The sequence below is a fragment of the Stigmatopora nigra genome, chromosome 5 (genome assembly GCF_051989575.1).
Source record: "Stigmatopora nigra isolate UIUO_SnigA chromosome 5, RoL_Snig_1.1, whole genome shotgun sequence".
NCBI lineage: Eukaryota > Metazoa > Chordata > Actinopteri > Syngnathiformes > Syngnathidae > Stigmatopora > Stigmatopora nigra.
Window position 1 is genome coordinate 8,269,488 of NC_135512.1, and position 25,279 is coordinate 8,294,766.

At 41.9% G+C, this 25,279-nt stretch overlaps 3 protein-coding genes across 7 annotated transcripts; 1 reads left to right on the top strand and 2 right to left on the bottom strand.

Annotated features, from left to right (window-relative positions):
* The first annotated feature begins 56 nt into the window (after window positions 1-56).
* spata6 (spermatogenesis associated 6) lies at window positions 57-22,270 on the top strand. Of its 4 annotated transcripts, XR_013326265.1 has the most exons (15): window positions 57-284; window positions 887-1,024; window positions 1,162-1,210; window positions 1,338-1,379; window positions 1,447-1,574; window positions 2,158-2,229; window positions 3,125-3,175; window positions 3,569-3,853; window positions 4,974-5,067; window positions 5,283-5,320; window positions 5,577-5,722; window positions 7,738-7,898; window positions 9,452-10,181; window positions 15,212-15,366; window positions 20,981-22,270. XR_013326265.1 is itself a non-coding variant. In XM_077716545.1 (12 exons), exons 1-12 carry the CDS (start codon window positions 204-206, stop codon window positions 7,835-7,837), a joined length of 1,224 nt encoding a protein of 407 aa, XP_077572671.1. In that variant the 5' UTR covers window positions 57-203; the 3' UTR covers window positions 7,838-9,129. The 4 variants fall into 4 exon arrangements, 2 of the variants coding, with proteins under 2 accessions (XP_077572671.1, XP_077572672.1); XR_013326266.1 differs by lacking the exons at window positions 9,452-10,181; window positions 15,212-15,366; window positions 20,981-22,270 and having other exon boundaries at window positions 5,512-5,722; window positions 7,738-9,129; XM_077716545.1 differs by lacking the exons at window positions 9,452-10,181; window positions 15,212-15,366; window positions 20,981-22,270 and having other exon boundaries at window positions 7,738-9,129.
* dnttip2 (deoxynucleotidyltransferase, terminal, interacting protein 2) lies at window positions 8,862-14,799 on the bottom strand. 2 transcript variants are annotated; one of them, XM_077716530.1, is made up of 8 exons: window positions 14,492-14,799; window positions 11,705-13,796; window positions 11,020-11,617; window positions 10,523-10,658; window positions 10,070-10,165; window positions 9,692-9,856; window positions 9,492-9,601; window positions 8,862-9,096 (listed from the first exon to the last, which is right to left on the bottom strand). In XM_077716530.1, the coding sequence occupies exons 1-8, from the start codon at window positions 14,564-14,566 to the stop codon at window positions 8,988-8,990; spliced, it is 3,381 nt and encodes a 1,126-aa protein (XP_077572656.1). In that variant the 5' UTR covers window positions 14,567-14,799; the 3' UTR covers window positions 8,862-8,987. The 2 variants fall into 2 exon arrangements, with proteins under 2 accessions (XP_077572656.1, XP_077572654.1); XM_077716528.1 differs by having other exon boundaries at window positions 11,020-13,796.
* Window positions 20,836-24,839, bottom strand: dtymk (deoxythymidylate kinase (thymidylate kinase)). Its single transcript, XM_077716547.1, has 6 exons — window positions 24,714-24,839; window positions 24,463-24,636; window positions 24,171-24,279; window positions 23,171-23,261; window positions 21,146-21,343; window positions 20,836-21,079 (listed from the first exon to the last, which is right to left on the bottom strand). Exons 2-6 carry the CDS (start codon window positions 24,590-24,592, stop codon window positions 20,957-20,959), a joined length of 651 nt encoding a protein of 216 aa, XP_077572673.1. The 5' UTR covers window positions 24,593-24,636; window positions 24,714-24,839; the 3' UTR covers window positions 20,836-20,956.
* Between the last annotated feature and the right edge of the window lie 440 nt (window positions 24,840-25,279).

The following is a 25,279-nucleotide window of genomic DNA, read 5'->3' on the forward strand; positions in this document are numbered from 1 at the left end:
GATTATGATATGCCTTATTTGATGTGAATTATGTCCATTTTATTTGGTTACATTATGCTTGACGTGTGAATTAAAAAATAATAATAATTTTAAAAAAAATCAACAGCTGCGTCGTCTGTGACGTCACGTGATTGGGCGACAATCGTCCAGTCCTGCAGTGTGGTAGGCATGACAACAAGTGTTCTTTGTCAAGGTGTTTTTAGATGGCCGCAACGAAAAAAACTTCTTTTTTGCAACGATCCGGAAAGTCTTGGAAATGTACGGTGTTGTTGGACATTCATTCAGTAAGTGCGCCGTTACTATGCAAAAATAACTTGTTTTGTTTGATAGTAAGCTTGACATTCACACAACGATGACCAAACTCATGTGATTTACGTCGCGATCTTGTAGCGCATAAGGTAATACTTTAGCATAATAGTTATGCAACATGTTAATGGTAAAATGTACAAAAGATCAATTGCATTTAATAACAAAATTGCCGAACTATTATTAGTCGCGTTCCGTGTGCTGGCCATGAGATTTGCGCATGCGCATTATACGCGGGCCTTTGGGCTTAGTGTCGACGTGGTTTAAAGCTCCTGATGTACTCTTAATAATTGGAATAGTCAAACATTCTGTTATTTAACGTGATTAATTATGAAATAATAGTGCTGAATTATAGATTTTTTTTTAGAAAGATATGTGGCTGAAATTGTACTACGCTGTGCCGGATATACTTTATAATATATAAGACATATATAGTAAATTGTTTAGAACATCTAAATGTTATAACTTTTGGGATGATGTGGCTCCAGCACCCCTTAAGAGGATAAGCGGTATGAAAAATAAATGAATGCAAAAATGGCTCTCTTATTCAAAATCCTGGTACTATTATATGAACTCCTAGGTCACCTGTCAGGACGTTCGACTCCCCCAGACGGGTGATATCTTCCTAAATGTTTGCATCATGGACCAGTGCAGAAAGACTTCCAGTTTGCCGCCATGCTTCCCATTACGCTTTAACCAGCGTCTGGTTTTTGAAAAGGTGAGAATGATGACGGCGACTAAATAAAGTCGCTGATCTAATAATAGATCCGACGGGAGAAGCCTTTTACCGGGCTGCCGCTCTAACCTTGTTTGCCGTATTGATTTGCTTTGTCACCACGCAACGTGTTACACCAGACATACGCCGATGTTGTTGACCCCTCTGCAGTGGGTGACCTGCTAAAAGGTAAATGGCCCTCTGGAGATTTCCCTCCTCATCTCTTGAGTCTTACTTCCTGTGCCACGCAAGCAGGCGGGCTATTAACTCCTATCTACGCTGACTGGTTCTATACTTGTGCTTTTCTCCCTCTTAGCTGACACAACATCTTTTCAGCTGATTCAGTCGCTGTCTGCAGGTGAGCGTTTTGCGCGATACGTTCCCTTGTGCAAATATGATGTGTAAATTCATTGATGCGTTATCAGAGAATAAGACCCTCGCCATCATGACGCAAAACAGCAGAGACTTCCTGAAACCTGGTCCCAATCTGGGTATTGCAGAGGACTCCATTCAGAGGGATGTATCACTGATGGAAATTTCCTCCAAATTACATGTAAGTGGCTTTACATCCTCACATTTTAACTTTTTCAGGGAAAATTAATAAACATTCATAAAGAGGGTGCAGCAGTCTATTGCTGAAAGAGCTTTGGAGGGACTCCACAGACTAATAATTGGCCATTGAAGTTTAAAATAATTATTTGTGCCTGGAAAAGGTTGTCACAGACACACTTTTAAGTTTGTTGTTCAAATCATATTGCTTCTCATAATAACCACAACACACACCACATTCAAAATATGAATACGCTGCTTTTATTTCACAATCTGTCCTCATCACTCTCCCCCCAGACCGCCATATTAAAATATCATCTAGCTCAGCGCTTCTTTACTGTTGCCTTCATGCTTGTTTGTCTACGGCTTCCGTCAACAGAGTGATGCCAAACGACTCTGTTGGTAAAAGTCGTATTTTTGAAACATCACCGAAGCTTTCGGCCTGTCCTGCAATTTGTTTCACTCAAAGCGGGGCCCAGACACAACAATTGTGCTCGTAAATTGGCCTTCTGGGCTTTTTGTGTATGTCTGTTTTGTCGACTACATATTCGCTTTCTTTCTCAAGTTGTCACTTGTCTTGTCTCCAGGGTGCATTTCCCGCGGTAGTCTTTTCAGTGACATCATTCATCGAGGAGAGCGATTGGATGGGCGCCTCACCTGTAAGTCCCCTGCCTCCTGCTACTAAAATCTGAACGATTGTTTACGGATATGTCTGGCAGTGATGTTTTGTGGTATCAAATATTGATTACCGTGTTTTCTGCACTATAAGGCACACTTAAATGAATGAAAATTTGTTTCTTATATAACCTTTTTGACAGGGAGAGCCTAAACATTTTATATTTTCAAATGTTATTCCTTGAGCGCTACCCTGCATAAGGTGCACCGGATTATAAAATGTGGAAGTAGTAGTAGTGGTCAGGGATTGATTGATTTATACATCCACTAGATCACAGGTGTAAAAGTGGCGGCCCGGGGGCCAAAACCTTGCCGCCGCCTCATTTTGTGTGGCCCGAGAAAGTAAATCATGAGTGCCGAATTTCCGGTTTAGGATCAAATTAAAATGAAGATTATAGCTGTATATTACATTTCCTGATTGTTTTTCCCCCTTTTAAATCAATAATTGTAATTTTTGAATTTTTCTGTTTTTAATTAAAAAATCATTTTGTAAAACTAAAAATATATTTTAAAAAGCACAAATAAACATTGTTTTAGATCTATTTAAAAATAAATTCAGGGCTTTTAATCCTGCTCTTTTAATCCATTTATAAAATCTAAATATTATATCTAAAATGGTCCGGCCCACAAAAAAATCGAGTTGACGTTAATGCGGCCTGCAAACCAACTCGAGTCTGACACCCTTGCACTAGATAGAGCTGTAGTAGTAGTAGTAGTAGTGTAGGCTTGTGTTATATTTACACTATATCAGGAGTATCTTTGCGATACCGCAAAAGGATGCATTTTAAAGTATGAAAAATATGGTACACAAATGGTGAATGCATTGTTTGACTCCCTTATTCTATTGAAGTAATTTATCTAAATTGATCCCCAACTAAGGTCAGAGAATCACCGGGTGACAGGAAGACAAAGTCCATCCAGCACAAAGAGGTGAGTGCATGTTTGTAGATGAAAATGGATGAGCCTATTTGCGTTGATATAATGAAATGAAGCTTTAATCAAACGGCGGCTTGGCCGTATAAACATTCATCCTTGCGCTTCTCTTGGAAATAATTTGAGTGTTATGTGATTTCCCTAAAAAGCAATTTGGCTTCCTAAATGCCTTTGTATTATTGTATTAGACTAGAATAAACATTTGATTTGATCTTATTCATCCCAGGTTGCCATTAACGACAGGGTGATGTTAAGAGGCCGTCACGGTTGTTGCGATAATGCGGCGGTTGCTGGAAAGCGGCATGTTTAAAATGCTATTTTATTGGTTGACGTTTAACAAGACGCAAATGTTGTATAAATTCCTTAAACAATTTTACGTCTGTCTTGCAGACGAGGACAACGTCGCCTGCGAAAGACAAAGGGGAAAATGCATCTAGACGCTCACCCTGCCCAAAGCCGCGCCGCCACAAGGCCAAAAGAAGACTGCAAAAACGCACAGTTGGTCTCGAACCCGGCTACCAGCAGCCCACTGTTTCCTCCACCAGTCGGGCACTGTCGCCATACACCTACCGGAAAATGTGCCAGCTCTCCCTAGACTCGGAGCAGAGACTCCGACACTTGGAGCTCGGACCGCACCACTTCAAGAAGGAGACGGAGAGTATCCCTCCATTCTTGGTTTGTATTATCATTCATCAAATATTATAAATACTACAGTTTAATTACACATCATGGTGGTGGATTATCTCAGTGGGAAAATGTAGGGCCTTTCTTGTCCATTCTGGAGCATTTGTGGGTCATTTGCTTTTGATTTTGGTCACTTAGTCATCATTTTGGATCGCTTCCATCTGATTTGGGGTGAATTCGCAACCCAGAATGCAGTTTGCTATAACAGAGGTGAAAGCCATTGAATTTTAAAGATATAGTCTCGGTATCATAAAGTTCATTTGACTTCACTTACTAGTGTTTTTGGTTCACATCCTGTTGCTTTTAAGGTAAATCTTTGTCACTTCCAATTCATTTTGCTGTCATTTTGGATCACTTTCTAGCAAAATTGAGGCATTTCCTATTGCCTTTTTGCCCCAAAATATTGACCACCAAGAGAGATATTTTTTTATGAATCACGGAAGAGAAACAATACTCATAGAAATGAATGGAAGCATTTTTGTGGGGATAAATGTGGATGTTTTTGTCAAATTTGAGTGGATTTTAATGAAATATGGCGCCGTTGGTGAGTGCAGTTCCTTTCTCATGGGTATCTTATAAATGTGAACATGATTAATATCGCGGGAGGATTAAGTGGACGTCATAATAAAGGCCAGTGTTAATCTCTTCACCTGAGCTGTTAATGGATTGTGACGTCGCCAACCATGTTTCAGCGAGGGATTCTAAAGAGCTGCTTAGTTTAGGAGAGTATAGTTATTTGTGAACACTACATTTTTATGTGTGTTGTTTCACTCCTCTTGGGGATTTGCAGAGATACAGATGTAGCTATTAAATTCCTTTTTTAAAATGAGAGATTAAGTACCTCCATGGTGGTGAATGGAATTCAACAGAATAACTCTGACATTTCTCTGTTTTTCCTCTAAGGGGGTTCCCAGTGGACAATTAACCTGGGTAATTGAGAGTCAAACTGCAATTAGCAAATAGATACCTAATGAAGTGGCTTCAACGGGAGGCACATTGCTTTTAACGGCAGTGTGCTTTTTCATTTTGTTTGTAGGCCTTTGTGGCTTTATTTGAAATCAACATGTGAAAAAGATGGTGAACTTTGCTCTCCTGTGTTATGCACCCACAGGTTCCCACTTGCAGTAGCGTGGTGGATACCTCTTCTTTTTTGCCAGAGTATTACGTAGAGAGCTGCCAAACGGGGGTGCTAGATGATCACTACGGTATGACTTCCTAAACAAACTTTATTGACAATTCTTGAAAGCCAAAAGTCAACATTTGGGCCCCCAAAAATTCAGTTTCCCCTACTAATTACATACATTAATGATGAAGAAATAAAAGGTACCGTATTTTCCGCACTATAAAGCGCAACCAAAAAAAAAAAAATTAAATTACATTTTGGATTCACCATGGTTCACTTCTGACTTTGTCTTGGCAGGTTTCCAACTTGGCAGTTATAGTCCCAGGGCTTCCATAGTAAGTCACAATACTCTGTAATGTATCATATTTCAGGCAAACATCAACAAAAATATCCCTGAAATGTAAAGAGAACTCCACCAGAAAAGCATGACCTTTTTTTTTTTTTTTTTTTTGCAATGTTTTGTTTTGGTTTTTCCTCCAGGCTTAAATTGTTCAATTCAATCTTTTCCTGTCTCCATTTTTAAAAGGTGTGTGAAAATAAAGCCTCAGGCAGCAAACATTTTTTCACTTCCAACACACTTAACCCATGCAGACGCGGTCAGATGATGCGTGGTCGTCTCCGGGGCCATCATGCAGCAGACGTGACGAGCTGAACCAAAGTCCTCCCCGAGCCTTCTCCGCCTCGGCTGCGGCAAAGAAGAGAGGCACTGTGACCTCCAAGCATTCCTCCAGGGGAAGGTGAAGAACACTTGACACCCTCACAACACTGCATGTCACTTTCTTTCACATCTATTAGAGCTTGACCAAAACATCCAACTGCATGTGTAGTTGCATTTTCCTTTTACACCAAAATCTCCAGGTGTCAAACTCAAGGCCCGGGGGCAATTTCTGGCCCGCTGAATCATCTTTTGGGCCATTGTAAACAAATTATGTGCATGGATTTAATGGTTATGCTCAACACTTAAAAGGCACTCAATGACATGATGTGAAGTTAGGAAGGGAAAAAAAATTAACTAATATAATATTAGAAAAATAATCAAATATGTAGTTTATTTTTTTTAAATGATATAAAAAAACGTTAGGTTTAATATTGCCACATTTAAAAATGTCAAAATTAAAAATATAACCTTGAAATGAGGTTAACTGGTGTTGTTGGCCTGGTTCGAACTTGTATAGAAAAATTTCATCCTCAAATGAACTTACTCTAACCTTTGACCTCATTTTAATTTCATATTTCAACTTGGTGCTCAGTATAGTCGTCTAACCACGGATCTTCCATCAAATAATACTCCTTATGCCAGACCCCGTCCTCCCGTCATTGATTTTTTAACAGCGTTAAATTACAATGTTGCTTTTCTGTACAATTCCAATAATTATGGATCTGTGTCAGTCTTGATAGTTTGTTTTGGAAACGCCTTTGACAAAAATCTATGATTTAATTAGTGTAAAAATCTGCAATGGTTGGACTTAAACTTCAAAACTTTCCTGCCAGAGTAAGATGAGAAGGCATAATCCTCCTCTTGTCTTTCTTGCCATGATGAATTCCTCCCAATGTGTCTGTGTCAACAAAAACATGTTTGCTGGTAGGATCTTCACATAGAATGAGGCACCTGTTTGTTGTCCCGATGATGGGATATGGAACATCTACGTTCTGGTGTCGTCGTGTGTGTGTGTTGAATTAGAGGCGCTGATCTTTCCGTCATGTTTGTTCATTACCGGGCCGCAAGGAGAGGAAAAGATAGGGAGGAAAAGTATTGATTTATGTCACCGCCTCACTCTCAATGTCTTTGACCCGAAGCGAGTCGGCTGCCACTTGATCACACGGCCGACGCCCATGTTGGGTTGTGTTTGTCTACGCACGCCCAACAAACTCGGCTCATAAGTAAACATTAAAATCAATAGACAATCTCACCGCAAAGTCAATTGTAGGAAATGAACGATTGTTTTGGCCCAATTGAAAACGCCACCAGAGTCGTGGGGTGCCAGATTAGAGCAGAGAGGAGAAGGACACGGCTTGCCACTTCACTCGGCTTTCATCTATAAGCAATATGTGCATTCCCGACCTAAAGATAGAGCATCACACTCTGTTCGTGTTTCTGATGCCAGGACTTTATTTGGACCACACGTAAAATGCTTGGCAGTTTTGGGGAGATTAAATGAAAAAAATACTCTTTAAAACTGTGCTTGACTAGAATTTAAAACTAAAATTTAGCTGGATATACTGCAAAAACCTAAAAAGTACTGTACATATACATTAACTGAGGTCCAAATATAAAAAAAAAATGTATATATATAAAATAGTGACTTAAAAATAATACTTCACAATGTATTTTCAGCCAAAAATTGAAAAAGGTCAACTTTCCCATCTAAAAAAAAAACACTAGCTTTTAGGCACTAATAACAGTTGTTGTTTATCTACAATGTGTGCAGGATATTAATGTATTAATCCTATATTTTCTTTACAAAGGAAGAAACTTTCATTGAGTAATACCAGTGTCACTAATGTTGTAGTTCTTGTTAAAAGTTGCACGAAAAATATTGTGTTAAACGACACCCCCAAGTATGGAAGCTGAAGATCCATAGATGGATCAGTTCCGCTTCACACGGGCTTTCAGTGCCCTTCAGTGGCCAAATGATAGATTAACAGTATGTTTGGATTTGACTTTGGAAATAGAACTTTGTAGGCTCATTGACATTGTCTTCACAAGTATTTTTCTCCCACTCATTTTGTTTCTCTTAATTGATCTTGTCAGGGTACAGACCAGAGATCCCAGTCCATCCTACTGGGAGCAGATACACAGCAGAGTCCAGAGAATTCTTCAGACCCACAGAGTGCCCTTGGACCTGGACTGATCTTTTGATCTAGACGTACAGTAACTGAAATATGTCACGCCAGTTTTTAGAGGAGCATTAGGTAAGATTTGCATTTCACTACTTGAATACTTATGCATTTAGTATATATTTGTGTAACTCTTATTGTGCTAATCCGGCCCATCTGTCAACATTTTGAAGTCAATGTGGCCCCCGGGCCGATAGGTTTGCCCACCCCTACTTTAACCTAACATACATTAGCTAATACCTGTTTCATCACCAAAATTACATACCGTATTTTCTTGCATATTAGCCACACCCTTCAAATTTGACAATTTATCTTATATAGGCAGCCCCTTTTGTCAAATCTAACTTATGTACTGTTAACGGATGATCTTTTTTATATGTATCATATATTGTGCTGACCCAGCCCATCTGTCAAATTTTAAAAGTAATGTGGGCCCCAGCCCGAAAAGTTTGCCCACCCCTGGCATAAACCGTACCCTAGATTCGGCCATTTTTTTGCAACAAATACAGCGTTTATGTGGAAAGTTTTAAATCCATCAAGCACATCATGATGTCCATGTATGACTGCAGCTATAATATGATAAATTAAGCAACTTGTCAAGCTGTGTACAGACTGTTCTTAGAAATAGCATATGTTAAAATTGCTCCAATAACACCACAGATTTCTTTTAATAAACTTTATTGTAGAATTCGATGACATCAGTTGTTCAGACACATAATAAGAAGACAAGCAAACAACAAAATGTCCAATATTCTTGATTAAATAATACATCTTTTAAGTCAGCATAAAGCTTTCCATGTAATTCGACTTAAAACGAAAGCTGGTTTGCTTTAATTCAGGCACATCGCTTAAAACTGAACACTTTGAAAGGTTCCTTATGTTACAGCTTTTCAATTAGTAAACCTGATGCTTGCTCACATGAAGTATTGTTTCCATTTAAATATTTATAAAACAACTGTCTATTATAGAAGTTGCAAATAGAATACGCGTTTACAGAAAATGTATTTTTTGTATAAACTATAAGAAATGAAACCTTGGTGCCAGAAGATTGCTGTTTAATCTAACGTTCCTCCTACAAGGCATAGTCAAAGCATTTGTCTACAAGTTAATTTCAATTTTCTATAATTTACTTTGTGTACAAGTCCGACCTTGAAAATCACATCCTCACTTTTTGGATTTGTTTTGAAATTTATTCGGCCTGTGTCTTTTTTTCTTGCCGGATGCGAGAGCTGCTTTCTCAGACACGATGCTCTGGAACTGTTTCTTATTTTTGCTGAAAACACATTAAATACAACAATTAAATCACTTGAGATTTCATTAAAAACTTACACCACTAGAAAATATTCACTTTAATTTCCAGACTATAAGCACATTTTTTTTCCCTATTTTAGCAACTAATACTCAGTGGGACTGTTTTATTAACAGACAGCCTGATATGTTCTTTTTATGTTATAATTATCTGGAAAAACTGTTATGCAAACAGATGAGTATTTAGCTTGTTGTTGGTGTTACTTTGATCTGATTGTTCTTGGATTCTGCCAAAGTCAAACATTCTCCAGCAAAAAATGCAATGTATATTTCTTTCCTCATCATTGTGTTTTTTTCTTTTTGGATGGTGCGTCTTATAGCCCATAAAATACAGTGATTATAAAGTAACGTGTATCCAACCTTCTGAAATCTGCATCAGCAAGCAGCTCTTCCACCATGGTCCTCTTTCGCTGCTTCTTGGGAACGCGGGAATGATAGAAGTCGATGGGGTTGTCCACCACGGTTGCCTCCTGCGTTTCAGCACACAAAAATGCTTAAAGTATAACGCATGCTTCAGAAAGGTAATGCTCAATTTTTTTGTGTTTTGTGTATTCTCTGACCTGGAAATACTTGGGGAAGCCATCTCGGTCATTTTTCTTGTAAAACCTCTTAGGATCAATGGAGCCCCTGATTTGCATCAGTTGCAGATCCGCTTTTAACTCCTTGGTGACCTCGGGAGCTTTCATGTTGAACCAAGCATCTCCTGTACTTTTAGCACGCTCCAACTAGAGGGGGTGTAAAACATTTTCATTAAAGAATGTGCACCGTATTTTCGGTACTACATTTTTTTTTTCCATAGTTTGGCTGGTTAATACTCAAGTGCGACTTATGTATTTTTTTTTCTCACTTTGACCAAAGTCGGACATTTACATGTTTATTGTCAGTTTTACAATAAGAATCCGAGAAGAAGGAAATATCTGAAAACTCTTGAAACTTACTCTGCGTTGTTTTTTCAGAGCATATGTGGATTCACTATATGGTGGAACGGAGTGTTTCTTCTCAAAATCTGAAGACATCACGCTCTTCTCCATAACCTGCAAAATGGAAAAGGTAAGTTGATTTTTTTTGTACCTCTACAAAATCAATACATATTAACAAAAATACTGTAAAAAAAAAACAAATGAAAATAGTCATGCCTCTAGGTACAAAATTTTGAAGTTATGAAAGCTTTGTATATGCAATTAAGTGCCTTGAGATACAAAAACAGATCCAAATTAGGAAATCCCCCAAAAAGTAGTTAAATTAATTTCCTTATCCATTATTTTATTTGTAAAATAGTGTCTCAGATGCACCAAGAAGGTGATAAAACTGGATTTTTTTTGTCATCAGTGCAGAAGCTCAATTATGCTGATTATTAATCACCAAGTGGGAAACAAGTCATTTGCGATCACCTCATCCAGGTCCTTTTTTTCCTTCTTCCGGTTCACCGAACCGGAGAGGGCCTTTGATTTACTGCCGTCGAAAGTGATGTACAACCCCCCGAGCTGTCTCATGTTGATGCCCGGGTCGATGCGGCTGGACATCTTCCTGCAACAAACATCGGCACAACGTCACACCTCATTTTCTCCACACCATCACATTTAAATTCAATAAAAAGTTGGGAATGGTTGCAGCAGAGATTCATACTCAAGTTTACTCTCGGGTCCTTTTTGCCAACATTCCCCAGGGCAACAAATCCCATTAGGGTTGACCAAAAGTATCAAAGTTTTGTACTCCTTCGGCTGCCCTCACTCACTTCAAATGGAGTAGATGTCTACTAATCATAACCTTATTCAAATCTTGATGTAAATGGACATCAATCATTGTCAATGGCACTGAAGAGAGTTCATTTAAAAGCAGTCATTTTGTTCTCATTTAATAACATGGCCTGAAAAACTCATATACTCACAGTTGAGGATTCCTGCTGGACATAATAAACGCCTCTTCACCGCATTCGTCGCCGTCATCGTCATCCTCCTCTTCATCCACAAACTCTTCCTCCGATTCCTGGCCCCCGACCACATCCTCCTTGGTGAGTTGCTCCAGGTAGTAATCTTCATCCTCTTCCTCACCGGGTCGCTTATCCACCATGAACAGACCCTCGACCGACTCTGCCACTTTCTTGTAACGACCTTTTTTTTCTCCCGTATCTTCTTCCTCAAACTCCCCCCAGTCATCTTCGTCCTCGTCCTCGCTGCTGTCCTCGCTGCTGTCCTGGAGGCTGACTATTTTCCTCTTCTGTGAAACCTTTACGCCTTCGGACCGACATTTCTCGGCTGTCTCCTGCTCATGGATGGAAGCCGTTGACGTCGTCTCCTCTACTTCTTTGGAGGGCCCTGCTTCCTCCTCCATGTTCTCTTCATCTTCTTCACTCTCCAGTAGGATGAGAGTTGACATCTCCTCGGCAGCTAATCTGGAAGGCCCTGGTTTCTCTCCCATATTCTCTTCATCTTCTTCTTCGCTCTCTAGTAGGAGAGTTGACGTCTCCTCGGCAGCTTCTCTGGAAGGCCCTGCTTCCTCCTCCTCCATGTTCTCTTCATCTTCTTCGCTCTCCAGTAGGAGAGTTGACGTCTCCTTGGCAGCTTCTCTGGAAGGCCCTGGTTTCTCTCCCATATTTTCTTCATCTTCTTCGCTCTCCAGTAGGAGAGTTGACGTCTCCTTGGCAGCTTCTCTGGAGGGCCCTGGTTTCTCTCCCATGTTCTCCTCATCTTCTTCGCTCTCCAGTTGGATGACAGTTGGTGTCTCCTTGGCAGCTTCTCTGGAAGGCCCTGGTTTCTCTCCATCTTCTTCACTTTCCAGTAGGATGACAGTTGACGTCTCCTTGGCAGTTTCCGTATCCTCGGGCGCCATGGCTTCTTCTGTCGCCGCCCTCTCAATCTCATCCTCTTTGTCGTGCTCCGTGACGTCATCCTGGGTAGATTTGGCCTCCTCCAACGTGACTTGCTGGACTTCCATGTCCTCCTGTTTGGTAGAAACATCTTCGCTCTCATCCGGCGACACCTTTTCTAAGAATGAACGCCCCTCTTCTTCCTGCAGCTTTTCCACGGCGGACGAGTCCTCTTTTCCAATAGAGATCTCACTCTGCTGGTCCGCAGATGCCACTATGCCTTCAACAACAAGAATGTCCTCCTCATCTACACTTGTGACCACGCTAGCGTGCTCTTCTTCGCCCATGTCTATTTCTGTGTTGGCGTCCACTTTTCCGTCAGCGTCCACTTTTGCGCCAGCATCATCTTCTTCTTCTTTAGCGCCAGCAACTTCTTCCTCTTCTTCTGCGCCAGCATCATCTTCTTCTTCTCTAGCGCCAGCAACTTCTTCCTCTTCTTCTGCGCCAGCATCTTCTTCTTCTGCGCCTGCATCAATTTTTGCGCCAGTATCTTCTTCCACTTCTGCGCTGGCATCCATTTCTGCGCCGACGCCCTCTTTTGCACCGACGCCCTCTTCTGCGCTTGTGGCCATTTCTGCACGGGTGTGCTTTAATACGCCCTCTTTTGTGCTGGCGTCCACTTCTTCTGCGCCAGCGTCCTCTTCTTCCTCTGCGCCGGCGTACATTTCTGTACCGGTGTCCATTTCTGCGCCGGCGTCCATTTCTGCGCCGGCGTCCATTTCTGCGCCAGCATGCTCTACTGCGCCCTCTTTTGCGCCGGTGTCCTCTTCTGCGCCGACGACCCCCTTTGGCGTGCAACCTGCATCCCCGGTGAACACTGTATTGTCCAACAAGGAGTTATTGAGGGACATGGCTTCAGCAGAGTTCTCCAGGACAATGCAGAGCTGTTTTACGACCGGCGTCGAGCTGACCGTCATGCGCTTAGCGCCACCAGACCCGGCGCGACTGCTGATGGCTGTTTCGCAGGAAGACTGTCCGCCCGTCAGTACCGAGTCCACCTCGGCAATCTTGGAAGTCAAAGAGCGGGTGGATTTGCGGGAGCCCACTGTGTATTCTGTGCCCGATTCAAATCCCTCGGAGTCGCAAGACCTCTCGGAGATCGTACGCCGTGCTGAGCGGCGAATGCTTAGAGCGTTAGAGCTTTTCGGGAGTTCGGCGAGGTCGCAGGGAATTGAAGACAAATTGCTCCTGGACCTGGCACTCCTGCGCCTCACGGTTCCCGAGACGTCGGAATGTACGCTATCGATCTCGGAAAGATCGGATTCTTCCCGTTGCTGTTTGATGGCGATCCTGCTGCTTTTTCTCTGAGTGACTTTTGAAGTTTCAAAGAAGGGGTTGACCTCGGGCGAAGCTCTACTCTTGACGCTTTTGTCGACTTTCCGCGAAGAGCAGGAATCCGCTTCGGACAAATCATCCTCCGTAAAATTCAAGCTGGCGGCCAGCCTTCTGCTCCTCCTGATGGTTGAAGTTCGAGCTTCGGCATCAGACACCACAGAGCTGCTCGATTCCTCCTTTTCCAGAAGGCTTCGGATATTTTTCGACACCGCCGCCACTCGCCGGCGCACCGTCAGTAGCCCCACGTCGGACGTGCCAGAGCAACACGACTCCAGGTCGGAGACGTCCGCTTCGTGAGTGGAGCCCGTTGGAGTGCAAACGTCTGTGGGGCTGTGGAGCCTCGAGGCCCGGCTGCATCTTTTCAATATGGGGGTATGCGGGTTGTTCGATTCTGCTCCAGGCCGTCTGCTGGTGTCTACAAGGACAGAGCCAGTGGTGGTTCTCCGACTCGTAGATTGGCTGGTCTGTAGGACAAGAGAAGGGAAAACATCACTAAGCCTCAAAGATGAGCGATGGCCAATTTGGTGGCGCAAGTTTAGCATTTTCAGATGACCGGAATCAAGTCAAAGAGATTGGCTTTTTAAAACGTATTTACCTGTTTCCATGTATTAATTCAGTGACAGTAATAAATATCCTATCTATTTTGATCAAATCAGGTGAGTCTGACTAGCATGCATAACTTGACGCTAATCTCTATACTTGCAATTTTTTGGCCCAAAAATATTTTAATCATAATACTTACAACCGGGAGCGCGAGTGGTTAGCACAGATTCAGGGTATCCCCTGCCTGTGGCCCCAAACTGGGATTGGCTCCAGCACCCCCACGACCCTACTAAGGATAAAGCGGGTCAGAAAATGAATGAAGCTGCTGGTATGCTTTTTGAAATTAGAATATAATTTATTCGCCTTTACATGCAGATGGTTGAAAAGCCCTTCATCTGGCATAACTAGTACGTTAAACAAAATACAAAGGAAGTTATGTTTATGATGATGGAGCAAGTCTTTGAAGATTATAAACAGACACAAGTCAGCGGTAGCCGCGTGAGTCGGAGCAACTTCGCGTAGCAGATGATCGAGAACCAATCTAAAAAGTTCAACTAATACACTCGTAAGAAAATGTTTGCGTGCGATATTCAGAGAAAGTTGTGGACATATTCACCTGGACATCAGCTGTTTCTTCAGGGTTTATTTTAATAGGATTGCCTACGCACGAGCCACTCCTGGTGGCCACCATTTTCGAACGAGGATCGTCACTTCCGGAACTGAGCGCATCCGCATTTGCGCACTCCTCTCGTCTTCCGCTCGCACCGGCAAACAAAATACCATCCAAACTTTTTTAACACCCCTTTCTCCATGAAGGTGCCGTTTACTGTCTATATAGAGGGATCCTTTCCTTATCGCCATGTAACTCTCGGAATTTCTGTCTTCCCCCCCTCCAGTAAGTCGACCCAATACACCACATAGCAAAGGGCTAACTTGGGCTAACGCAAGATGGCCGCGAGTGACGTTTTGTATAGAATTTTCCCAAAAAACTCGAAGACGAAATCGTATTGGAGTGCAGCAGAAGATGTCATCGACGTGCGACGGTGAACGTGTGTTTTGGTTGCGATCGCTAAATCGGACTCACAGCGACGTTGTAAAGTTGCGCCTAGCTGCGGCTTTTGAGCCATGACTTAAAGAGCTAGAATTCGTATTTTGTCTATTGACGGTGTTGCTGGGGCCTAAAAAAAAAGATGAATGACGGACGAGTGGTACGTACTGAGCTATTTTGACATTAAATCTTATTGATTACATTTTGAAACGCCGATTTAAAGAGCAGATGAGCAGCCCAGAAAATACAGTAACATGTGTCTAACCTTCTGAACTCTGCCTATCCCAGCTGACTTGGGGAGGAGACGGACAACCATTCACGCTCACAAGTAGTGTGCAACCTTTGAAATGTGGGAGGAAATAGGAGTACCTGGAGAAAACCCATGCAGGCCTGGGAAGAGCTCCACACAGGTGTGCTGGCCTGGATTCACCCCTCCATGTATAGTAAGGCTTTTTTTCTATGACCATGTATAGTAATGCTTTTTTCCCCTTAAAAAACGACATAGTATAGTAAGGCTTTTTGTCTCCAAAAAAACATACTATAGTAAGGCTTTTTTTGTCTTTAAAAAACGACATAGTATAGTAAGGCTTTTTGTCTCCAAAAACGACATAGTATAGTAAGGCTTTTTGTCTCCAAAAACGACTTAGTATAGTAAGGCTTTTTTGTCTTAAAAAACGACATAGTATAGTAAGGCTTTTTCGTCTTAAAAAACGACATAGTATAGTAAGGCTTTTTGTCTTTAAAAAACGACGTAGTATAGTAAGGCTTTTTGTCTCCAAAAACGACATAGTATAGTAAGGCTTTTTTTGTCTTAAAAAAACGACATAGTATAGTAAGGCTTTTTGTCTCCAAAAACGACTTAGTTATAGTAAGGCTTTTTTGTCTTAAAAAACGACATAGTATAGTAAGGCTTTTTGTCTCCAAAAACGACATAGCATAGTAAGGCTTTTTTGTCTTATAAAAACGACATAGTATAGTAAGGCTTTTTTGTCTTAAAAACATCATAGTATAGTAAGGCTTTTTGTCTCCAAAAACGACATAGTATAGTAAGGTTTTTTTGTCTTAAAAAAAACGACACAGTATATATAGTAAGGCTTTTTGTCTCCAAAAACGACATAGTATAGTAAGGCTTTTTTCTTGAAAAAACGACATAGTATAGTAAGGCTTTTTGTCTCCAAAAAGGACATAGTATAGTAAGGCTTTTTTGTCTTAAAAAAACGACATAGTATAGTAAGGCTTTTTTGTCTTAAAAAAAACGACATAGTATAGTAAGGCTTTTTTGTCTTAAAAAACGACATAGTATAGTAAGGCTTTTTGTCTCCAAAAACGACATAGTATAGTAAGGCTTTTTGTCTCCAAAAAACGACATAGTATAGTAAGGCTTTTTTCTTGAAAAAACGACATAGTATAGTAAGGCTTTTTGTCTCCAAAAAGGACATAGTATAGTAAGGCTTTTTTGTCTTAAAAAAAACGACATAGTATAGTAAGGCTTTTTTGTCTTAAAAAACGACATAGTAAAGTAGGGCTTTTTGTCTCCAAAAACGACATAGTAAAGTAGGGCTTTTTGTCTCCAAAAACGACATAGTAAAGTAAGGCTTTTTTGTCTTAAAAAACGACATAGTATAGTAAGGCTTTTTTGTCTTAAAAACGACATAGTATAGTAAGGCTTTTTTGTCTTAAAAAACGACATAGTATAGTAAGGCTTTTTTGTCTTAAAAAACGACACAGTATAGTAAGGCTTTTTGTCTCCAAAAACGACATAGTATAGTAAGGCTTTTTTCTTGAAAAAACGACATAGTATAGTAAGGCTTTTTGTCTTCAAAAAACGACATAGTATAGTAAGGCTTTTTGTCTTAAAAAAACGACATAGTATAGTAAGGCTTTTTGTCTTTAAAAAAAACGACATAGTATAGTAAGGCTTTTTGTCTTTAAAAAACGACATAGTATAGTAAGGCTTTTTTGTCTTCAAAAACGACATAGTATAGTAAGGATTTTTGTCTCCAAAAAACGACATAGTATAGTAAGGCTTTTTGTCTTCAAAAAACGACATAGTATAGTAAGGCTTTTTGTCTTTAAAAAAAACGACATAGTATAGTAAGGCTTTTTGTCTTTAAAAAAACGACATAGTATAGTAAGGCTTTTTTGTCTTAAAAAACGACATAGTATAGTAAGGCTTTTTGTCTCCAAAAACGACATAGTATAGTAAGGCTTTTTGTCTTCAAAAACGACATAGTATAATAAGGCTTTTTGTCTCCAAAAACGACATAGTATAGTAAGGCTTTTTTTTCTTCAAAAAACGACATAGTATAGTAAGGCTTTTTTGTCTTAAAAAACGACATAGTATAGTAAGGCTGATTGGCCGAGGGAATCGAGCGATCTGATTGGCCGAGGGAATCGAGCGATCTGATTGGCCGAGGGGATCGAGCGATCTGATTGGCCGGCCGAAATCGAGCGATCTGATTGGCCGAGGGAATTCGGCCAATCAGATCGCCCGATTCCCTCGGCCAATCAGATCGCCCGATTTCCTCGGCCAATCAGATCGCCCGATTCCCTCGGCCAATCAGATCGCCCGATTCCCTCGGCCAATCAGATCGCTCGATTCGGCCGGCCAATCAGATCGCCCGATTCCCTCGGCCAATCAGATCGCTCGATTCGGCCGGCCAATCAGATCGCCCGATTCCCTCGGCCAATCAGATCGCCCGATTCCCTCGGCCAATCAGATCGCCCGATTCCCTCGGCCAATCAGATCGCCCGATTCCCTCGGCCAATCAGATCGCCCGATTCCCTCGGCCAATCAGATCGCCCGATTCCCTCGGCCAATCAGATCGCCCGATTCCCTCGGCCAATCAGATCGCCCGATTCCCTCGGCCAATCAGATCGCCCGATTCCCTCGGCCAATCAGATCGCCCGATTCCCTCGGCCAATCAGATCGCCCGATTCCCTCGGCCAATCAGATCGCCCGATTCCCTCGGCCAATCAGATCGCCCGATTCCCTCGGCCAATCAGATCGCCCGATTCCCTCGGCCAATCAGATCGCCCGATTCCCTCGGCCAATCAGATCGCCCGATTCCCTCGGCCAATCAGATCGCCCGATTCCCTCGGCCAATCAGATCGCCCGATTCCCTCGGCCAATCAGATCGCCCGATTTCCTCGGCCAATCAGATCGCCCGATTCCCTCGGCCAATCAGATCGCTCGATTCGGCCGGCCAATCAGATCGCCCGATTCCCTCGGCCAATCAGATCGCCCGATTCCCTCGGCCAATCAGATCGCCCGATTCCCTCGGCCAATCAGATCGCCCGATTCCCTCGGCCAATCAGATCGCCCGATTCCCTCGGCCAATCAGATCGCCCGATTCCCTCGGCCAATCAGATCGCCCGATTCCCTCGGCCAATCAGATCGTCCGATTCCCTCGGCCAATCAGATCGCCCGATTCCCTCGGCCAATCAGATCGCCCGATTCCCTCGGCCAATCAGATCGCCCGATTCCCTCGGCCAATCAGATCGCCCGATTCCCTCGGCCAATCAGATCGCCCGATTCCCTCGGCCAATCAGATCGCCCGATTCCCTCGGCCAATCAGATCGCCCGATTCCCTCGGCCAATCAGATCGCCCGATTCCCTCGGCCAATCAGATCGCCCGATTCCCTCGGCCAATCAGATCGCCCGATTTCCTCGGCCAATCAGATCGCCCGATTCCCTCGGCCAATCAGATCGCCCGATTCCCTCGGCCAATCAGATCGCCCGATTCCCTCGGCCAATCAGATCGCCCGATTCCCTCGGCCAATCAGATCGCTCGATTCGGCCGGCCAATCAGATCGCCCGATTCCCTCGGCCAATCAGATCGCCCGATTCCCTCGGCCAATCAGATCGCCCGATTCCCTCGGCCAATCAGATCGCTCGATTCGGCCGGCCAATCAGATCGCCCGATTCCCTCGGCCAATCAGATCGCCCGATTTCCTCGGCCAATCAGATCGCCCGATTCCCTCGGCCAATCAGATCGCTCGATTCCCTCGGCCAATCAGATCGCTCGATTCGGCCGGCCAATCAGATCGCCCGATTTCCTCGGCCAATCAGATCGCCCGATTCCCTCGGCCAATCAGATCGCCCGATTCCCTCGGCCAATCAGATCGCCCGATTCCCTCGGCCAATCAGATCGCCCGATTCCCTCGGCCAATCAGATCGCCCGATTCCCTCGGCCAATCAGATCGCCCGATTCCCTCGGCCAATCAGATCGCCCGATTCCCTCGGCCAATCAGATCGCCCGATTCCCTCGGCCAATCAGATCGCCCGATTCCCTCGGCCAATCAGATCGCCCGATTCCCTCGGCCAATCAGATCGCCCGATTCGGCCGGCCAATCAGATCGCCCGATTCCCTCGGCCAATCAGATCGCCCGATTCCCTCGGCCAATCAGATCGCCCGATTCCCTCGGCCAATCAGATCGCCCGATTCCCTCGGCCAATCAGATCGCCCGATTCCCTCGGCCAATCAGATCGCTCGATTCGGCCGGCCAATCAGATCGCCCGATTTCCTCGGCCAATCAGATCGCCCGATTTCCTCGGCCAATCAGATCGCCCGATTCCCTCGGCCAATCAGATCGCTCGATTCCCTCGGCCAATCAGATCGCCCGATTCCCTCGGCCAATCAGATCGCCCGATTCCCTCGGCCAATCAGATCGCTCGATTCGGCCGGCCAATCAGATCGCCCGATTCCCTCGGCCAATCAGATCGCCCGATTTCCTCGGCCAATCAGATCGCCCGATTCCCTCGGCCAATCAGATCGCTCGATTCCCTCGGCCAATCAGATCGCTCGATTCGGCCGGCCAATCAGATCGCCCGATTTCCTCGGCCAATCAGATCGCCCGATTCCCTCGGCCAATCAGATCGCCCGATTCCCTCGGCCAATCAGATCGCCCGATTCCCTCGGCCAATCAGATCGCCCGATTCCCTCGGCCAATCAGATCGCCCGATTCCCTCGGCCAATCAGATCGCCCGATTCCCTCGGCCAATCAGATCGCCCGATTCCCTCGGCCAATCAGATCGCCCGATTCCCTCGGCCAATCAGATCGCCCGATTCCCTCGGCCAATCAGATCGCCCGATTCCCTCGGCCAATCAGATCGCCCGATTCGGCCGGCCAATCAGATCGCCCGATTCCCTCGGCCAATCAGATCGCCCGATTCCCTCGGCCAATCAGATCGCCCGATTCCCTCGGCCAATCAGATCGCCCGATTCCCTCGGCCAATCAGATCGCCCGATTCCCTCGGCCAATCAGATCGCTCGATTCGGCCGGCCAATCAGATCGCCCGATTTCCTCGGCCAATCAGATCGCCCGATTTCCTCGGCCAATCAGATCGCCCGATTCCCTCGGCCAATCAGATCGCTCGATTCCCTCGGCCAATCAGATCGCCCGATTCCCTCGGCCAATCAGATCGCTCGATTCCCTCGGCCAATCAGATCGCTCGATTCGGCCGGCCAATCAGATCGCCCGATTTCCTCGGCCAATCAGATCGCCCGATTTCCTCGGCCAATCAGATCGCCCGATTCCCTCGGCCAATCAGATCGCTCGATTCGGCCGGCCAATCAGATCGCCCGATTCCCTCGGCCAATCAGATCGCCCGATTTCCTCGGCCAATCAGATCGCCCGATTTCCTCGGCCAATCAGATCGCCCGATTTCCTCGGCCAATCAGATCGCCCGATTTCCTCGGCCAATCAGATCGCCCGATTTCCTCGGCCAATCAGATCGCTCGATTCCCTCGGCCAATCAGATCGCCCGATTCCCTCGGCCAATCAGATCGCCCGATTCAGTCGGCCAATCAGATCGCCCGATTCCCTCGGCCAATCAGATCGCTCGATTCCCTCGGCCAATCAGGTCGCTCGATTCCCTCGGCCAATCAGATCGCTCGAATGACTGAAACAACTGTCCTAGATTGTTTATTCTGTAAGTACAAGATAAACATATGAAGTGGCATATACAAAAATGAATGCAATATGTCTTTGTTTCAGACAAAAATGTTTTTATAAATAATGATATTCTAATTAAACGGCCGTTGACTTCCACAGCTCCCCCAGAGGTCTCGTCTGCGCCACGCCCACAGCTTCCAAGCTTTTCTGGACGATGTCGTGATGGACATGCTCAATGGTGCCCGACGCATCCACCACCTGTAAGACACATGGTGTTTAAAACACAAGCGGACTGTGTGTTTCTTTTTTTTTTTTGGTCTTCACCTTCCATTCGACGGACGAATCCTCCATGAGAGACTCAAAGCGTTCCAGCACGGCACTCTGGAATGCAGCGTCCTCGTAGCGCTCTTCTCCGTAACGACCTCGCGATGCCGCCTCGGCCGGGTTCAGGCGCAGGAAGAGGACCACGTCCGGCTTGGGAAGACCCACGTCCGGTCGGGTGCACCAGTCCAGAGTGAATCCCTAAAACGGGTGTCAAACTTGGTTAGGTTGGCAGGCAGACTCCATCTTGTCAACTTTTGGCAACAAAGGATGAGAACTTAATAGCCGCCATTTGACGGAGCTAAACTGAAAAAGATTTTTTTAAAGGCATTTTTTTCCTTTTATGTTTTACAAACGACAGTCCTAGTCAATCACAACATAATTTACATCATGTATTTATTTAACTATGAACTATATATTTATTTCTATGAATGTCTATTTATTTATCTTTATATTAAAATAACTTATTTCTATAAATTCTATAATTTCTTCATTCCTTTCCTTTATCTATTTTTAAATGTGTCTATATTTATCTTTATATTAAAATCACTTATTTCTATATATATATATTAATTTCTTTATTGCTCTATTTATTTTAAAATTGTATTTCAATATGGATTTATATTTATTTTATTTTTTCTTTATATTAAAATCACTTATTCCTATTTATATTAATTTCTTCATATTTGCATGCGTTTATTTCTTTATTATTTTCCTTTATCTATTTTTAAATGTCTCTTCATATTTCTCTTTATATTAAAATCACTTAATTCTATATATATATGTATATATATATTAATTTATTTATTTCTTTATTTATTTATTTATCTATTTTTAAATGTTATTTCAAAGGGATTTTTAAAATCATTTTTTCTTTATATTAAAATTACTTATTTCTATTTATATTAATTTCTTCATATTTGCATGTGTTTATTTCTTTATTATTTTCCTTTATCTATTTTTAAATGTCTCTTCATATTTCTCTTTATTAAAATCACTTATTTCTATATATATATATATATATATTAATTTATTTATTTCTCTATTTATTTTAAAATTATATTTCTATCGATATTTTAATTAATTTTTCTTTATATTAAAATCACTTATTCCTGTTTATATTAATTTCTTCATATTTGCATGTGTTTATTTCTTCATTATTTTCCTTTATCTATTTTTAAATGTCTCTTCATATTTCTCTTTATAATAAAATCACTTATTTCTATATATATGTATATATATATATATATAAATGTATTTATTTCTCTATTTATTTTAAAATTTTATTTCCAAATGGATTTTTAAAATTATCTTTTCTTTATATTAAAATCACTTATTCCTATTTATATTAATTTCTTCATATTTGCATGTCTTTATTTCTTCATTATTTTCCTATTTTTTATTTATTATTTTATCTATTTTTAAATGTCTCGTCACATTTCTCTTTACATTATAATCACTTACTTCTATATATATATATATATATATATATATATATATATATATATATATATTAATTTCTCTATTTATTTTAAAATGTTATTTCAAATGGATTTTTAAAATCAACTTTTCTTTATATTAAAATCACTTATTCCTATTTATATTAATTTCTTCATATTTGCATGTTTATCCCTTCATTATTTTCTTATTTTTTATTTATTATTTTATCTATTTTTAAATGTCTCGTCACATTTCTCTTTACATTATAATCACTTACTTCTATATATATATATATATATATTAATTTCTCTATTTATTTTAAAATGTTATTTCAAATGGATTTTTAAAATCAACTTTTCTTTATATTAAAATCACTTATTCCTATTTATATTAATTTCTTCATATTTGCATGTTTATTTCTTCATTCCTTTCCTTTATCTATTTTTAAATGTGTCTATATTTCTCTTTATATTAAAATCACTTATTTCTATTTAAATTCATTTCCTCATTTATTTCTCGATCTATTTTTAAATTGTTCCACGATTTATGCCTAAATGTTGACTTTTACAATGAAAACTGGGTCCTTACCGGTTTGGCACTCGTGAAGGCGGCTCCCGAGAAGGCATATCGATCCACCACCAGCGTGGTGCCACGCTCCAGCTTTCGTTTCATTTCAGGTCTGAAAAACACAATATTCCACATTCAATTGTCTATTACAAGTCGTTTTCTATCATTGATAGCAATACTGTGTTCCCTCGCTACGTCGCGGTTCAGCTACCGCGGACTCAGCGCGGTTCAGCTACCGCGGACTCAGAGCTTCGCGGATTTTTGGGGGGAAAAAAAATACAAATATTACATTGAAACAACATATTTTAGTTTTTTTTTTTATAACATGAATTTCACTCTCTCTACCCGTATTATATATGGTGTACTGTATACAGGGGGTAAAAGTTTTTTTTTTTAATGAATAATTAATTTTTTTAAATTAAATTCAAATTAAGCATTTTTGAAGGGGAATCCTTACTTCAAAAATGCTTAATTTGAATTTAATTCCAAAAAAAAATATTTTTTTTTTCATTTTTTTCCCTACATGGTGTACTGTATACAGGGGAAGGGGAATTTAAAAAAAAAAAAATTAAAAAAAAAAATTAAAAAAAAAAAATTTAAAAAAAAAATTATTATTTTTTTTAAATTATTATTATTTTTTTGGAATTAAATTCAAATTAAGCATTTTTTAAGGGGAGTCCCTACTTCGCGGTGGTCCCGGTCCCCATTAACGGCAATAAGCGAGGGAACACTACATTTTTAGATTTTACAAAATGACAATTATTGATTCAAAGAGGGGGGGGGGTAAATCAGGAAATTTAATATACTTTAATATAATCTTCATTTTAATTTGATATTAAAACAGAAATTTGGCACCGTGGCCTAACCGGGGCAACAGGATTTAATCGCGTGACCAAATCATTGTACTTAACCACAACAATGCTTAAAACCGCAGATTATAGCAATTTGAATTAAAATTTATAACAGGGACAATGCCATGTAGATCCAATATTCCTTATTCTCCAAAATCATTTGTACTTACACCATCTCCCAGCGGTTGGCAGAGAAGAGAAGGTGCACCGTGTGGTCTTCCAGATCGCTCTTCTTCTCCAAATATGCACTTATTAACTTTCCTATAGTCGTGCTTCTGTCTACAAACAAATGAGAAAAATGAGATCGCGTTAAAGCAGCGGAAGTTTGTCGAAGTTACCGAGTTAGCTAGCTTCGACCAAGATAGCTGGCCAGCTTCGATGAAGCTAGCTAGCTGGCTTCGACCAAGCTAGCTAGCTTTGACCAAGCTAGCTAGCTTTGACCAAGCTAGCGTCGAAACTCACCGGGGAACCTCATCATTTCTGCGGTGTGCCCCCTCTCTTGCAAGGCCTGTACTAGCTTCTTGCATTGGGTGGTCTTCCCGGCTTTATCCACTCCTTCCAGCACGATGAGCGCTCCCCTCATCGCCGCCATCGATTTCGGCGTCCGGGGATGTAGAATTTTAATTTCCCGCCTCCCTGCACAATGTAAACATATAGGAGCATAAACATCACTTCTTTATTAATGGTTTTTAGCGCAGAGTACTTCAACAAACCTTTCTTGAAATAATATATTTGTATTTTTCATGCTGTGATGCGGTGACATCTATATGTCAACGTCCTTCATTTTGAACGAAAACTTCCGGCTCCTGACCGGAAGTTTGTTCAACGTCATCGTGTTGAACAAACTTCCGGTCAGGAGCCGGAAGTCTTAGTCAAAATGAAATACCTGTATAGATTTCACCGCATTGCAGCAAGAAAAATACAAATATATTATTTTAAGAAAGGTTTGTTCAAGTACTGCGCTAATGGCCAATAAGAAAGAAGTGATGTTTATGCTCCTATATGTTTGTTCAACATCATACCGGAAGTTTTGTTCAACACCATCTTGTTGAACAAACTTCCGGTCAGGAGCCGGAAGTCTTCGTCTCTTATGAATGACGTAATTCTGTATTAACGTCGCGTAGCCTAGAAATTTTAAATAAAGTTCGAATCATGGTGCACGTGACGTCATCACGTCGTACGAAGGATGCTTTTGCAGTGTGGTAGGAGACGACGCACTTACGCGGCCGGCAAGCTTAAAAATGAGTTATAATGCTTTGTCGTCGTGGGGTATATTTAT